General features: G+C 43.5%; 1 protein-coding gene across 1 annotated transcript in view; it reads right to left on the minus strand.

Moving 5' to 3' along the window:
* Nucleotides 1–17280, minus strand: part of ush2a (Usher syndrome 2A (autosomal recessive, mild)) — a 203433-nt gene that overhangs the window by 4242 nt on the left and 181911 nt on the right. Inside the window, exons 74-90 of the mRNA XM_041935708.1 lie at nt 13302–13383; nt 13050–13195; nt 12353–12694; nt 11726–12087; nt 11230–11599; nt 10614–10895; nt 10331–10500; nt 8821–9151; nt 3680–3886; nt 3418–3510; nt 2316–2461; nt 2089–2207; nt 1619–1717; nt 1347–1523; nt 522–605; nt 279–420; nt 8–95 (exon numbers count right to left, since the gene is read on the minus strand). Coding sequence (XP_041791642.1) covers nt 8–95; nt 279–420; nt 522–605; nt 1347–1523; nt 1619–1717; nt 2089–2207; nt 2316–2461; nt 3418–3510; nt 3680–3886; nt 8821–9151; nt 10331–10500; nt 10614–10895; nt 11230–11599; nt 11726–12087; nt 12353–12694; nt 13050–13195; nt 13302–13383 — 3240 coding nt within the window. The remainder of the gene's footprint in view (nt 1–7; nt 96–278; nt 421–521; nt 606–1346; nt 1524–1618; nt 1718–2088; nt 2208–2315; nt 2462–3417; nt 3511–3679; nt 3887–8820; nt 9152–10330; nt 10501–10613; nt 10896–11229; nt 11600–11725; nt 12088–12352; nt 12695–13049; nt 13196–13301; nt 13384–17280) is intronic.

Here is a 17280-nt window from a genome sequence, read left to right on the forward strand (position 1 = left end):
CTCTCACCATGTACGTCTCCGTCCCAGACTTCCTGGTCTTCTGAAGCATGACCAGCGGGGGGCGCTCTCTGGCTGAAGGATTCTTCCTCAGGGCTCTGAGAAGGCAGAAAGAAATCATTCACACCCTTTTGTTCTTGTTTTCATTCAGATTAACTTGTCTGTTTTGTATAGATACACATGAGTTTTCTGTCTCAGTGAAGTTTTATATTAAGTGCAGAGTGCTTGAGGAGAGGAAATACTTGTCTATTCTGTCCATGCTGTATATTACATTAGAATACCTCTGCAGCACCAGGCCCAGCAGTATGGCTAGCAGAAACAGACCCAGCAGGGCCAACAGCAAGATGAACCACAGCTCAGAGTAAACTGGTGTTGCTGACATGCTGACGCCTTGTTTACCACTGTCTTCAGGCTCAGCAGGACCTGCAGAGACAGAGACAAAAAAGAAGTTACAAGTTAAACTGTGTGTTGATTCTTTGTGCATTTGTTGTATTTATTTTCAACCTGTATGTGTGTGTTGTTACCTAGGCCAGTGGCAGGGCTATATCTGATGGTGGGAGTACTGGCACTCCCACTGTTTGTGGTACAAGTCACCTGAAATGACAGAGCTAAGAAGGGCAGAGGGAGAGACAGAGCAAAGGAAAATGTTTAGGTGAAAATGAAGTCAGACTGATATGTTGGGCTGACTCTGAATCAGACTTTTAGCCCTCTGCAAGGCACATATCATGACATCAGATTGAGATTCATTCATACATAGCAACAAAGGAAAGGAAGGGAAGAGAAGCGAGCAAACTTCTCGACACTCCAACTGTCTCAACTCACAACTACGACTCACTCTGTCCTGCCGAATCCCAGTTCTCTGAAATACTCTCATCACAACAGCACATCCCCTCAATCAAAGGCCTGGCTCGGCCTCATTACCAGCCTGACAGCCAATCAAATCAGAAAGTTGATGGAAATTGCAGACTCACCTTTAAAACACACTTAAATATGATATAGGTTCATAATATCGGTAGCTTATTGCACATTATTCTTATGTGGCCCACGCACCTGTCAGCCAAAGCCAATTAATTTCAACAATAATTCATCCTTTAACAGAAACGGTAATGATACTAAAGGACTGGTATGTGTTTACTAAATCTGTTGAACTTAGACTAAGAATATTTTTTACTTACACTCCATTTTGTTAAGAGTTATGTGTTAAGTGTATTTCTCTAATTGCAGCAGCATTATCTGTAGAAGAAGGCATTCCACCTAAAAGGTGTGTATTTACATGTGTTACCTCCACGTATAGATGTGTACAGTCATTGGATATGTATGTGTGTGTGTGTATGTGCGTGCGCGCTCACTTTTCTGCGAGGTGCGTGGGATATGGAGGTAGCTGTAGAAACCAGTATAGACCCTCAGCTGGCTCTCAGTCACACTATACTCCTTCAGGTAGCCGTTGAGGGAGAAGGACCCCGCCCAGTCCAGCCAGATAACTGTCAGGTTACTGTCCACTGAGAAAGGAGACACATACTGGGGGGCTGGAGGGAGAGGAAGAGAGAGAGGGGTTTGTGTTTTTCAATGCGTCCTCTGACTGGTTAGCCTGGAGGGTGGAGGGATTGGATGCATTTGTTACCTTCACTGAGGGTGGTGACAGCGGTCCAGTTGGAGGCAGTGCTGCCCATGCTGTTGAAGCAGGCAGCTCTCAGCTGATAGGTGGAGTATGGTTGGAGACCTGCACAGATTGGTCCAGTAGTTTATTCATACAAAACACAGACAGATGACACTGTTCACATGCTGCTGTAGGTCCTTAGAATTTGGTGTTATCCTTTTCTGATGTCTCCTTAGAGCAGCTCAGTTATTGTTACTTACAAAGCTCTCAGCTGCCTCCTACTCAGGGTGCTTTTTTAATACTGAACTGGCCTCTGAGCCTCTCTCTTACTCTGTGCTTCCTTCTTCTCAGTGATATCTCCGTGCTGCTTTGCTGGACAGTGTTTTGGTATTCTTGCAAACATCATTCTTACAGTAAAGTGTGTCATCTTAGTGTTATTTACACAAACGACACATTTAAAAAAATCTCTTGACTTGTCATAAACATGAAGTGACCTGTCACATTGTAGCTCCGCCTTTTGCCAAAGAAGCAGATTTCTATTGGTCCTTCAGCGCAAGGGAGGGGTACAGGCTGGGGGGGCTGTGGGCAAGGTGATCTGAGATGTAGCTCACAGCTGGAAACAGAGCGAGAGAGAACAAAGAAGAGGGAGAGAAGTTATGATATGTGTATCTGTTCATGGAGTCTGTCTAGTTGTTCCTGTGTTTTCCTTTATTCCGCTCACCTCTCAATGACGCCATTAGGTGCCAGAGGCTCATCCCATTCCATCTGTACAGAGCGGGACGTCAGGGTGGAGGGGCGAGGAGGAGGCTGGTGGGCTGGGGGGGCGGCTAGGGTGTGGAGCTCAGTCAGTGGACCCTGGCTACAGCACTGCCAAATGTTCAAAACAGAGACTTCAAGGATGCACAGAATTTTTTCTGAGTGTACAAGTGTACGAAAAAAAAATTCCACAATACTTAAACATCGAATTCATGTTGTTTTGCAATTTAAAAAATAACCCTCAGTGGAGCAACAAGGACCTCTGCTCAAGTATTTTTCATTAAAAATCTATGTTTATATAAAGAATCAGCTAAACTGTGGTAAATATTACTGCCACCGCATCAACTGAATGTAAAATGCTCTGCCAAACAATGAAACTCAAAATGAGTGATCCATACTGGTGAGCATCTTTTCTTTACCAGTAATATTTCAAATCAAACCTTAGTGGAATATCCTCCAATCTATTTACTGTATCTACATCCACAATTCCAAAAAAACTGTGAAGCTCTCTAAAACATAAAGTAAAACAGAATATGCTATCTTGCTGATCCTTTTTGACTTATACTCTGCTGAAAACAGTACAAAGACAATATATTTAATGTTTCACCTCAAGTACTTTATAGATTTTTGTAAATATCTGCTTATTCTAAATTTGATGCAGCAACATGTTTCAAACAAGTTGGGACAGGAGCAACTAAAGACTGGGAAAGTTGTGGAACGCTCCAAAAACACCTGTTTGGATCATTCCACAGGTAAACAGGTTGATTGGTAACAGGTGACAGTATCATGATTGGGTATGAAAGGAGCATCCTGGAAAGGCTCAGTCATTCACAAGCGAGGATGGAGGGAAGTTCATCACTTTGTGATCACATGACTGGATAAAGGATGTTGCAACATGAGCTCAGGAAATCTGTTGTCAGTAAAGACAATTCGTTTGCAAATGACTGCGTTCTGTTACGTGTTACAGTGTCCCAACTTTTTTTTTTAAATCAGTGTTGTATTAATCTATCAAATGTCTTCATTTGCACTAGTTTACTGTGCTATGTGACTATATAATGTACTATTACCTGATAACAGGTGCAGGCCTCTACTCCTACCCAGTACTGGGTGTAAGGACGTAAACCATGGAGAGTCTGCTGCTGGGATGTACCCTCTGACAGCTACGGGAAGGGGAGAGTTTGGGGGTGAGTTTAGGTTTTAAGTGACCACAATGCTCAAAAACATACAGCGGGTGGAACAAGGAGGAAGAAGAAGGTTATAGCTACAGAAAATGGAGGACAAGAAAGGATAGATTCAGTGAATTATTGAAAGTAGCATAATGTTCTTCACCAGAGTGTGGTTGTTGCGGCTCACAGACAAAACTCTGTACAAGCTAACAATCCCATTGGGTCGGGTTGGAGGACGGATGTCCACTACTGCTGAGGTCGCCGAGACACGCAGGAAAACAGGCGGACCTACACCTTCAGGCGGGGCAGGTCCTGTTCTCCCATTGGTCCACAGACTGGCAGAACGACCGGCTGAATTCACTGCCCACACCTGTCAGTCAAAATCACATGTCGGTCAATAATATCATAAACCTTCATTCACACATATAACCGGCAGGGAATGATAAAGACAGAACTGTGACACAACACGAGAGCCAGACAGAAACTTTTTCCTGCCGCCGTCATTAGGATTTCAGACGCATTTTATTAACTCTTCATGATGAAAGCTTCTCTTAATTACCCAGAATCCACCAGACCAACAAAAAGGATATAAGTCAATTCATTGGACGATCCATCAAAACTACCATCAGCAGTGAGAGCAAAACCTTTTCAACATGCAACCCAACACTATATCTGCATGACAATTACTTTTCACCTTCATCAAGGAGTTATTCTCTCCCTCTCTCTCTCTCTCACACACACACACAGTAATCTTATTTGTGTGCCTGTGTTGGGTATAATTAGAGGGTGTACACAGCACAGGGTCAGGCAGGGTGGAGATTTGCATGTGTAAGTCATCTGTAGCCTGTCAGAAGTAGTGCAGGAGGCAGATGGATGAGTCTGAGCTTTACTGTTGAGCGTATGTGTCTGTGTGTGCGTGATGTGCTGCTTGTAGCTGTGATAGTGGGTGTTGTGCGTGTACGCGTGTGCATGCAAGCGTGTTAAGAGTTGAATTAACCTCAATAATAGTCAATTAGGCCGTGATCAATCAGACTGATTGATCTAAGTGACAGCACAGATGGACTGAGATGGGAGAGGGGAAAGAAGAATGGAAGATGGAGAGACTGGGAATGGGGAGGAGGAGGAGGACAGGAGGAAGGGTGGACAGGGCACGAGGAGAGGAAGCAGGAGATCAAACAGAGGAAGGAGGAGAAATTTTGAGCTGTGCCGTTTTGTCATTTCGTGGCTCCAAATGAACCTGCTTGGATTGCGATCATATATTGAAATAGTGCTTGTGTTTTCTGGTTACACAGACCAAAATACTAAATACTAAATCTACAGTCCTACACTTTAAGTTGTGTGTTATGTGTTCCAGTCAACAGCCTGAAACACAGTACTAGTAAGTAATAAAGCATGTATACAACCTTGCGTGCATTTGTATGTATTAGTCTGTTGAGCTCTTCCACACACAGGATATTTTAATTTAAGAAAATCTGAAAACACAAGTTACTCTTGGTGGTCAAAATTATATTTTCAGTTGTGTGAACAGCAAACATGGATAATTACTGCATATTTACTGCTCTTACATGCAATCATGTAAGCAGGCACACTATTGCTTTTCTCAGTATTTGTAGCAGTTGCATCAGTGTGCACATGCAAAGGTATCCAGATATGAGTCAGTGAATGCAACTTTTACAGTCACTTAATAAAAGCATTTCACTCAAACACAAAATTTTAGTGTCTACAGCAACATGAATCCATTAGGATCAAAAAGGGACAGACACATCTGCCCTTGAACGTTTATTTGTTTATTAATATTTGTGACTTGTGATTCTGCACCTCCAGTTTCCACTCAGAGAGACCGACCTGGACTCGTCCCTCAGCCCATGAAACTGTCCGCTGCTTTTAAAGGGGATGAGAGGAGCTGATGTGATTGGCCATTATTGTTGCCCACCCTGACTCCACCAGCTGATACAGCACTTTTCCTGCTAACAATGTAATCATCCTGGTCCGTTCTCTTTTCTACTTTTCACATGTGGGACCGATTTTTGCTGCACCATAATGGTGTTTCCACCTAAAATGTGAAATGACCAACTGCTTCACTAACATAGATACAAACGGACAGCAACCTTTGAGCAAAACACTACAGGGGTTCTACCCAGTATGGATGGTGGCATGTATGTCTGTCAAAAGTTGATCCAGGATCAACTTGATGTATTGCCCATGACCTAAAGCAGCAGCCATGTCACCGATCAGTGACTAAGACTGAGTTACAGGTGCATTCTGTGGGTGCAGGAGAGCTCGAAAGGTGCAGTTTAGTGTGAGGATTTGACTAAGATGAACATGCCTAGATAATAAATCAAAATGCATTAATACTGAAAATTTAGGCTGCCACTAAACCTCAGCTGAGATCATTTCAGATGTCTGTTGTCTCATGAAACTAATGAATTAGAAGTCATTGCTGAAAATTACATTCTAATAGAACAAAGAAGAGATGGAATGACAAATTAAACAGAGAAGCTCCCTGAAAACACATTTTAAATGTTTTGTAAGAGTTCGGTCACAACTGGACAGTTTAGGTTTAGCAACTTCACAGTTTAGTCCTCTAACTTGCTCTGTGTTTATGTATTATCAGCCTTCTGGGACATTGTTTACACTGACGTGGGGTGGATGAAGAAAAGGGGAATGGTGTGGGGGGATGGAGGAAGAAGAATGAAGGAAAGGACAGGAGCCTGTGTGGAGAAGTGAGGGATGAAAGGAAGAGGGTGCGTTAGGTAAAGGGCATGCTGTCACCCTGATGAGAAAAAGGTCAAAGAGAAGCATGCAGTTAACAGCAGTGAGAGAGAGAGACTGTCTGTGTGTGTGTGTGTGTGCGCGCACACACAGTAGGTACTGAAAACTAAAAAGGCGATTACAAATGAAGCAGATTTGTTGCACATCATATTATTGGTTCAAGTATCTATCAGAATAATGGCTGTACTACATTTTTTAACTTTTAATTTACATCAGAATGATGTCAGCCAATAAGGACTGTCCCTGCTTATAGAGAAATGAAGAAATGTAGACACTGTTGTTATGATATGAACTGAGTAAATTTGAGGTTGGATTCCTTCTGTATGTGTCTGTATGTTAGCAATCAGTTCTACTGTAACACATTTTCAACACCACATTAATGGAAAGGAGGCCTTAAAGAGGATGCAGAATGTCTAGTTATATTATAGACTTGAAGAAAAAGGGCAGCATCAGATCAAAGACTGCTACATAGTGTAAAGTTTTCTGCTACATATGTAGTTTCTACACAGGAACTGTGACTTGACTTGTTGCTTAAAGGAGTTTTAATTAAATTTACTTCTGCCGTCATACAAAATTATAGCTGCAGCAATGAAATATTTCTACCCGGCAACAGCCATGTTCTTCCCTTAGTAGCCTCAACGTGACGCAAGGCTTTGGGCTTGATTAAGAAGTTTATGCCACATAGACAGAACAGAGAGAAAAAGTTGAAAACTAAAGTCAGTCCAGATCACCTTGCCCTTGATCCAGTGCTAAAAGGTAGAACTAATCTCCTCGTCCTTATATCATCGACAGACTTTTTACTGCTTTCTCTTCTCTCTTGTCCTCTCTTCTCCTATTGGGCCGTGATTTGGCTTATTAGACACAAAATAAAAATATACGCAGTTAGCTGCCATGGCAGCAAAGGAGCCGCCATGGCAACAAACGACTTCAGGAAACTACCAGACAGTATTTCAGCCTTTTTATTGGACGGTTGGACTGCGGACTCTATTCGAGCGCTCTGATAGGCCAACAGAGCTACTTGGCGGGTGCATCTACTTGGGGTGAAGGGGCTAAGTTGTGTGAAAGTGGGCAGTAATTAAAACCAAGCATAAAGCTGTCAATAGGAGCTTATGACCCAGTGTAATTAGCCTAATATGATTTCTTTCTCTGCACCGTGGTGTGCTAAACTGAACTGACTTATCGTCCTTGTGTACGCCTCAAACACAGAGAGAAAGGATGAGAGCCAGATAGGTATACAGACAGATTAACAGCTAAATAAAAATAAAGCCAGTCAGACAGAAAGACAGACAGGTAGGCAGAGGTAGAGGATAGACAGACAAGTAGAGAGACAAGCAGACACTGAGGAAAAAATAACTTACTTCATGAAAAACTGTGAAAAGTCATGATGAATAACTTCATATGAAAATCCAAACATTTACATTGTTTGCTCACTTCTCCATCTCTGACAGACACACTAACACAAACATACACAGATATTTACATACACACACACACATACAAACACAGACAAGTACTACTGTGTACATGTGTCCATGGACATCGCACACATGCCACCACTTTGTCCACGAACCCCAATCCCCCACTGACAAATCCTCAGGGGACGTGTAGCGGTCACCATTAAAAGGTCTTTCCAATACAAGCTCTGTTACCAAGGGGGCTAACAGTTAATTCGATTGGCTGGCTGGTAATCAGGAAGTGGGGTGCTCTGAGGGCCCAGTGATTAATGGCTCTGTTGCCCGCCCGTCATCTCCCAAAGCTCCTCCCTCCCTCCCTCCTCCTGTCATAAATTAGAACCCTCGTAAATAAAGACGGCACCACAATCAGGCAAACTCAATCAATTACACAGGTTCTCTGGCCTCGGCTCGTACGTCTGACAGGCAGGAATGCTAATGTTATTGTTGCTTCCAAAGGGCTAGCCTGTCAATTAGCGTACCAAAGCACAGCACAACAGCATGAATATGGACCCCGCCATTTAACACCTGTCTGATTACTTGGCTTGTGTGTGTATGTCTATACCAGTTGAGGTGTGACCGTGATCTGTGTGTGTGTGTGTGTGTGTGTGTGTGTGTGTGTAACTGGGCGTCAGGAAAACATTTCATTGTGGAAAGAGGCTCCATCTTCTGATTTGTCAGTCACATCAAATCTCATCTCCAAATGAGGTTCAGAGATCACAAAAAAATCTTTAACTCCATGTCCACTGCAGAGGACAAGAGGGAGGAAACATTTACGACATAAGTGAGAACAGCTATTACAGTATACAGCTACTGTGGTATTTTTCAGTTGTCGTATTTCTATGCCATCTTCTTGGCTATGCAGGAACCAATTGCACTTTTTGTGTTAATTGTTCTATTACTTCTGGTTGCCCACATTCTACAAATTTAGGATTTCTCTAACCTTATTTCCTCCAAAATATATATCCTCTATTACATTTGTTTTTCAAAGTAAATAATGTCTGTAACATTAACCAGTTAGTATTTACTTTAATGCTGCTTTTCTAAACAAACACACATATAAATGTGCAGAGCATTGTACCTGGTACTGGTATACAGTGTACGGCTGGAGTGCGTCATCTTTGCAAGTTGTGGAGATATTCCTGCAGACAAGTGTTGCTGCATCACTTCTGCCAGTGTCAGTGGCATTATCCAGCCTGCGGTACACCTCATAATGGAGGACTCTACCATTTGGCTGAGCTGGAGGGGACCAGGTGAGTAGAAAGGTGGTCTGTAGGCCAGTGTGCGTGTCAGGCTGGAGGTCTAACAGTGGCGCCGTTTGTCCAGCAGGGGGAGACTCCAGAGTGAGTACAGATGACCAGTCGCTGGAGGAGCAGCCCAGCGCTGTGCAAGCCTCCAGCCTCACTTCATACCTGCACACACATAAAGGTACATATTTGTGAATGCAATAATCAGTCACATTTGCACTGTTGTTTCTGTTGGAGAGAGAAGGGAATAAAGGAGATGATAGCGAGGAGTGAGAGGGTAAAAAAGAGAGAAGGTGATGAAGATGAAGATGAGTCGAATGGATAGAAGGTCATGGGAGGGGTGATCTTTAGACGATAAGGCTGATGAGCTTTTATTATCTGAATCTTATCACCACACAGTCGAGCTCACACATACACAGCCACATATGCAGGCACAGGGACATGCACACACAACTGTCAATGCACCCTCACACGCACACACGCACGCACGCATGCACACATATATATAAACACATATATAGTCCTTGGTCTACACTGCTCTCTTTTTCTGAGACAGAGAGATGGATGCATGGCCACTGCTTCAAGGCTTTTTTCTCTGTCTCTCTCTTAATTTCTTCCTTTGAAACACCACAGGCTTGACGATTTGCTTTTGGCAGCTTGATTGAGAGGTCGTTTTTCACCTAATCAAGATATTTGCATTTTGACAAGTGCAATAGCATTGTAATTTATAACAAAGGCTTCATAAATACAGCGCTGACTTAGTGTAGGTGTCTCCTGCAAAGCAGAAGAGTACAAACTGCACAGTGACGTTGTGCATCTTTTTATCTTTGCAGGATGAATTTTTTATGTGCAAGGAAGTGATACATGGCAGTGAGAGACGACACAAATGGTTTTTGCGGCAGATCTTTCTGTTTATTAGCTCGTGTTGAAATGTGTCATACTTCTCAGAAGAGATTTGGAAAATACACCACACTTGGTTACTTTTTGATCCCTCTTCCCTTTCTTCTGTCCCTTTCAAAGTTCAAAGTTTCATATTTCAAGTTTACAGCAGTTTATATAGGTTCACTGTCAATTTCATCATTTTAAAATATATGTTAAATTTCTAATTTGAAAGAATCCACTGTTCAATTGTTGCAAATTTATGAGAATGAGAGAGAAGTGAACTTCTGTAAAGCAGTCCCTGCATTATGGTGGTTTAGGTAATGCAGTTTCATGAAAATGTAAATTCTTCAACCTTCAGCTTTGCAACAAACAACACGAAAACAACATGAGTACAGTACTTGCAACATATGTTGCTGCAAAAAACCTAGAAGTGAACAGTGATTGAGATCTGCTTTAACTGACCTGTGGTAAGCAGCCAGCCCTTGCAGGATGGTGTGTCGGTTAGAGAAGTCACTGTCCTCTGCAGTGAACACAGTGCTGGTGATGCTGAGCTGGACTGGATCTCTTTGATGCACAGTATAACTCACAATGTCTCCATTAGGACGGGCCGGAGTACTCCACTCCACTCTCACCTGGAAAAAAAACACAACATGCCGCACAAAAAACTTTTAAACTACAATAGTAGAAAGTAGTAATATCATGATTCAGCTGTTAGTTTTATGCACCGAATTGTTGAATGACTCACCTGGCTTGGTCCCAGAGGCGTCAGCGTGGGGAGACCGACACCAGAAGGAGCTGATGGGTGAGTTTTTGCTGTGGCTGCTGCACTGCTCACTGCTCCTTTGCTGTTGTTGGCCCTGACAACGTAGCTGTATTCCACGCTTGGCAAAAGTGTGAAGTCGTGGTAATGCATCTCTGTGCCAACATAGATAACTTCACCATCTCTGCGGAGCTCATACCCCGTGATGATGCCATTAGGATGTTCAGGTGATGTCCAGCTCACCTCCACTGACTCTGGGCCAGTGACCTTCAAAGGAAAAGGTCAAAGGTCACATCAAACAGAGCTCCAAAGAGCACAACAAAATGTAAAACCAAACAAAGGGCATTAAAGTAATGAAAATAATCAAACTTTAATAAAAAAACAAATGTATATGCTTTGTATCAAATACTTATTTAACTGATTACTGAATAATTCTGTATTTTCAGAGGTTTTTCAAATTTGTGCAAAGGCTCAACACTACTGAATTTAAATTCTCTTGGATGAGCTGTGAAATGTCTTCAGTACTACAACTGAAATCCACAGATTTAGGTATTGCACACCTGGTAACAGAGATTTCACTGGAAGTCAAAAACAAACATACCTTCAGAGTCGGGGCAGCCAGGCCAGTGGGTGGAGCCTCCTCAGTTACAGTGGACATTGTGGTGCTGGTGGTGCACCCACCGCTGGTGCAAGCTAAAAGGACCAGCTGATATGACGTGTGTGGCTGCAGATCTGACACCACTGCATTAAGGCCTCTCCCGTGATAAGCTTCTTTGTTGTTCAGTTTCAGCACATATTCAGTCACCTCTCCATTCTGCGTCTGTGGTTTGCTCCAGGAAATGTTTATACTGCTGGATGTGACGCTGTCCGCTGTGGGAGCTTCAACTGTGGCAGGTGGAGCCTCTAGAGTTGTGATGTTTGTATGAGGACTGGTGATGCAGCCCTCAGACGTGCAGGCTATGATTGAGTAGCTGCAGAAAGAAAGAGAACAGAATAAAAGCTTAATCCGCTCTTTAAAAGATGATCATTTTGTGGTGGTTATTTGTAATCCACATGGAAAGTTAGATCAGTTAGATGATAATATAAATAAATAATACCTATATGTCGAAAACGGCAGGAGGTCTTCATCGGTGTAGCTGAGGACAGTAGGGTCAAAACTAAATGAGAAGCTGACATTGTTTCTCTGAATCCTGTAGGACTGAAGTACCCCATTGGGCTCTAAAGGAGGAGTCCAGGACACCAACACCTCACTGGGCTGGCCTTGGAGGTGACTGACTGTTGGGGGGGCTAGACCCCGAGGAGGGGCCTGTCTGGTTGTTACGGTCACCCAGGGGCTGCGGGTGTGCCCAGCGGGGTTGTGAGTACGGACACTGAACTCGTACTGTGTCCAGGGACGCAGACCAGTCACTGTATACGAGAAGGTGTCACCGTGTTGTGGCGATGATTGTCTGAACAGCACCTTTTGGAGACAGTTGGATGATTAAAGTTGAGAGGCGCACAACAGTGACACGATTTTCAATTTATAATTTTCCACGTTTGAAATTTGCTATATTTTCACATACCAGTATATTTATTAGTTATAAGAGCAGAAAGGAGACTTAACACAACTTTCTACTGATATTTGTGGCACCTGCTGGTCTATGAGGCTGAGAAATGGTTCGATTGACAACAAACTTAGAGATGAATGTCTGTATCTTCAGAGATGTGTTACTACTGTCACCTACCTTTCCCCTTTCAATAACCTCTTCATTACTTCTTCCCCTCCCAACTTCCTCCAGACTTCTCCCAAGTAAGAAATACTCTCCAATCGGCCCATTGGGCTGGGAGGGAGGCCCCCAGGTCAGTGACACACGGTCTGGGCCGATGAAGAGAGGCCTGGGAGGGGGCTGGGAAGCAGGTGGAGCCGCTGCTGTGGTGACATGCTGAGGTGGAGTGCGCGTGCAGCCTGCTGAGGTACAAGCTTCAAGAGTCAAAGAATACACGGTCCATGGCTCCAAACGACGAAACAGGAAGTTGCGTGATAGTCCGCTGAATTCCAGGTTCCCCTCACTGTACAAGTTATACATCTGGAGAGGAGGAGATGGGGAACGTATCCAGTGCAGTGGGACAGAGGAAGAGAAGGTGGGTTAAAGTAGGACATAATGGGAACAGAGGAGGGACGAGGATGCCTACTGCTGCACTCATAATGTGTATCAGAAGACATGTGAAGTACTGTATGTTCATGTATATACAGATCAGTTGCTGAATTATGGTATGGTTGTGTGTCTTGAGCAAGTTGGCTACTTATGAATGTACTTAATTATTGGTACTTATCTGCTATTTCTACTGTCTTCTACTATGTGAGACTGATTTCATGTGAGGAGCACCGGGCTTCATCAACTCGATGCTGTGTGTGTGCATTTTAGTTTACACGATATGTACCGTTATGATTCCGTTTGGAGCACTTGGCTGATCCCAGCTCAGCAGTAATGCCCTGCCCTGCTCTCTCTGCTCCACTGTAAAGTTAGCCAGGCCGTCCGGAGAAGCCTCCAGGGTCCTAATGCCTACCCACGGACTGGACACGCCACCTGAAGGGTTACAGAACATGTAGACTCAATGGAGTTGTTCAGTGGTTGGTGCTGGTATGATTTATCGCTGATATTTTAAATGCGCGACTGAACATAATCAACCTACCTGCATCGTTGACAGCTTCCACTTGTAGACTATACTTAGTGTACGGTTCAAGACCATAGACTGCTGCTTCTAGGACTGAACCCTGTGAGAGAAAGAGAGACCAAGGTATGATACTCTACAGAGTGATGGAATGAGTAGTACGGAGAAGTTAAAAGGAAGAGAAAGTAGGAAAGAGGGATGAGAGGGAGATCGATTGGGCAAGAGTTAAAAGGAAAAAGAATAAAAGAGCAGAGAGGGAAAGGGAAACAGGGAAGTGGGTAGCGTGCCATAGCCAGAGAAGAGGAGTGAGAGGAAATTAGTTACACAAACAAATCCTGCATGAATAAAAACCAGTGCATTACTCATTAAAATGGGGAATGAAAAGGGACACTGAAACAATGGCGAGCTAAGATGACATGACATGGGATTTGTGATATCAACATTTCAACATACAGCCTCTCTGCCATGGCAAAGTAAGCAGGCACCAGAGAAGTGGCAGAGACAGAGAGACTGGCGGGAAGGCGGCCGTCCCTTATGGGTGAATTCAAAGCTTCCAGTTTGAGTGTTTATGTCACACATGCACCCTTTCATATCACACACACACACACACACAAACACACAGAGACACAGGCAGAGTGAGTCTGCCAGTAGCTTTAGGCAGTGGGACCCAGCCCAACACCCTGGCAGACACAGGGGCAGTGTGTATGTGTGTGTGTGTGTGTGTGATATAGTGGAAACACCATTTACTAATTGATAAGAGACACACTGTTGTTTCAAAGGGCCCTGGCGTGTGATGACAGGGAGCACTGGGCTCCAGGATATAGCGTTGCCTGTTTGCTTTTTGTTTATCATGGCGAGCTTTAAAGCAACTATGAGAGTGATGCTTCTGTGTGTGTGTGTGAACATATCTGTGTGAATGCACAACATAGGAGGCTACATTTTTTCATGTGTTGAGTCTGCAGTTTTGTAAAAAACTGTCTGTTCAGGACTGTATGCTTTCACACAAGCAAGCAAGCAAGCATATGTAAAGAGATTAACTGGTAACCCACTTCAATGCAGCGGCAAGAGGATCAAAAAGGCTCCAATTCAAACTGAATCAAATGAAAACCCTGACAAATCACCGTAGCGTGGCACCAAGGATGAACTGTCTGAACAACAACCAGAATGCATGTATTCACTGTTTTCATGTCTGGGAGCCAACATGTTTTTCATCCACAGTAAAATAGGATTAATAAGCCCCTAGACACCTAGACACAAGCTAAATCCTCCTGCAAATCACAGCACTTCTCAGTCGAGAGGGAGGGAGGGAGGAACGCAAAGAGAGAGACACGGGGTGGAGAGAGATAGAAAGAGAAGTGTGGTAGTGAGACATAAAGGCCGAAAGAAAAAAGAGATCAGAATGAAATGAAGGAAGGCGACGTAGGACAGAGAATTAAAAAAGAGGGACAGAAAGAAGTCAGAGGTAAGTTAATAACTGATGAAGGAAATAGAAAAGGGAGCAACAGAAGGAGAGGGAGCGTGTGAGAAAGAGTGAGATACAGAGAGAGAGAGAGATTGAGTGAATGGGTAAAAAAAAAGATGGAAGAAAGCTAAAGTGGGAGAGAAAAAAAAGATAAATGTGGCAAAAGGGAGAGACAGATTAAGTGAGCGAGAATGAGAGATCTCTCTACCTTAAAAGCCAGTGAAATATGTGAGGCATGTGGCCTATAAAGCGGTTAACATATGCACATTGTCAATAGCAGCATCTGGCGCTGGCAGCTTTTATAGGAGCGTGGAGACTCTGCTACACGCCTCTAGATGGCAATACATTCAAACACTTTATCACTGAAACACACCACATTAACGGCCTCCTCACACACACACACACACGCACACACACACACACAAATTCTCAGCAATCAAGCACTATGAAATTCACCACCTCAGCTTGCTAACTGCACACACACAGACAGGCGGTAATCAAATAGTGTAACACTAAAACACACTACTATTACATTACATTAACAGCTCCCTCAATAACTATTTCTCTCTCATACATACACATGTGCAGATACAAAAGCACACACAACGCGTTCATAGTATCTTACAACACACATGTCGAGGAATGTGGACACACGCACACACAAAACCGCCAGTGAAATAGTGACATGAATAACAGAGTTAAGGTAAATACTCAAGACCACTCAGTTGGAACTGAATTTCCCAGTTTATATTATTATTGTTGGGTTTTTTTGTCATGTATACTCCATCAGTACTTTACGTATACTATATAGCATCTGACCTTGATGTGTGATCTAACAGTTAGAGCTATTAAATGGCTGTTTTATTTTAAATACATTTCAATTCTAGAGCAAGAGCTATATTGCAATTTAGCAATAGGTACTCATGGTCTCACTGTAATATTTAGACCCAGTTCTAGCGTAGGAGTTTTTTTTTTGTTGTAATCTATGAAAACCACAGGAAAAGCTACAAGGCAAGATCTGAAAGCAAAAAGGTTCTCGTCAACCTAAATTCAGTGTGCGTGAGCATGTGCATGTGTGTGTGGATGATCAAAGTCACCAGTTAATCATGCCAAATGCAAAAGAACAGAGGGGGAGCAAGAAGTCAAGAGACACAGAGACAGAGAGAGCGGTGGTGGGAGAAGAAGAGAGATCTGCACAGATGTAAAGGAGAGAAAGTGTAAACAAGACTGAGAGAGAGAAAAGGAGACAATGATGGGGAAAGAAGAGAAGAGACAGGAAGAGGTCTTGCTAATTTATACATTAAAGAAACCTTAGATCTTACATGGGTCAACACAACTTAGCATTGAGGGCAAGGAAGCAATCTATTCAATCTTTTATTTCCTCATTCTGTCTTCTCTTTGGTGTGTGAGCTGAGCAACAGCAGGGGTCCTCTGGACAGCGTGTGTGTGTGTGTTTCTGCATGTGTAGCCTATATTAAAGGGTCAGCGTGCATGTGTGCTCCTTGAACCTCGCGCAAATATATCGATATCGGCCATTTATTTGTGTGCATTTGCATGTATCCTAACAAGCCCACATCTGCATGCATCTTGTTTTGGAACCATGTGTCCCCACTGGAAGTGTGTGTGCAAGTGTACAGCTGAGTGTGTGTGATATTCAGGTGGAGAGGCATGGTGCAGCCGGGGGGACAGTGTGTGATACTAATTAAGAATAACCATGTGTATTTGTCAAAAGAATTATGCTGATTATCTCACAAAGGCCCCAGCACTGGGCCCCGCAGAGAGACAGAGACGGAGAGACGGACCAACATTAGCATATGGCTGCACACATGCATGCACATACACACACATGCTCTCTTTCTCTCTGCTTGTCTCTCTCTGTCACACACACAAACACACATACATGCATACATACACGTGCACGTAAAAGTAAAGTGAGTGCCTAAGAACATACATGAAAGAACCATGCCTAATGATAGGTGAATGGGGTCCAACTGGTCTGCCTTAGGGACGTTTCTCTCCACAGGCCTTCTCTGGCCTCTCTGCTCTGTCATATTAAGTCCTGGAGAGATAATAAAGCACCATGCTGTTTCACCTTTTCTTACGTCTTCTTCTTTCAGTGTGTGGTTAAACATGCTATGATCAGAGATGGTACAATACAATGCAGCTCTGTCCAATTTAATTCAGTTTCATTCAGCTCAATTCAATTCAGTTCAGCTCAATTCAATTCAATTCTTTAGTCCAGTCTATTAGCACAAGCTGTGCCCTGACCAGCCCTGTGAGAGCAATAATTGTTTTCGGAGGTTTCTGAGGTGAGCCAGTGTACCACACGCTGCTCTCTCGCGCCCCATGCCAAGCTCTCAAGCCAAGTGTGTGTGTGTGTGTGTGTGTGTGTGTGTGTGTGTGTGTGTGTGTAGTTATGTGCGCATGCCTAATTCAATGCTGCTGGAACAATTGCCCTGTGTCTGTTCGCAAATGCCCTGCGTGGGTGTCCCTGCTAGTCAGTGTGCGTTAGACAAACCCTGACACATACAGACGATG

Source organism: Chelmon rostratus, chromosome 1, assembly GCF_017976325.1.
Source record: "Chelmon rostratus isolate fCheRos1 chromosome 1, fCheRos1.pri, whole genome shotgun sequence".
Classification (NCBI taxonomy): domain Eukaryota; kingdom Metazoa; phylum Chordata; class Actinopteri; order Chaetodontiformes; family Chaetodontidae; genus Chelmon; species Chelmon rostratus.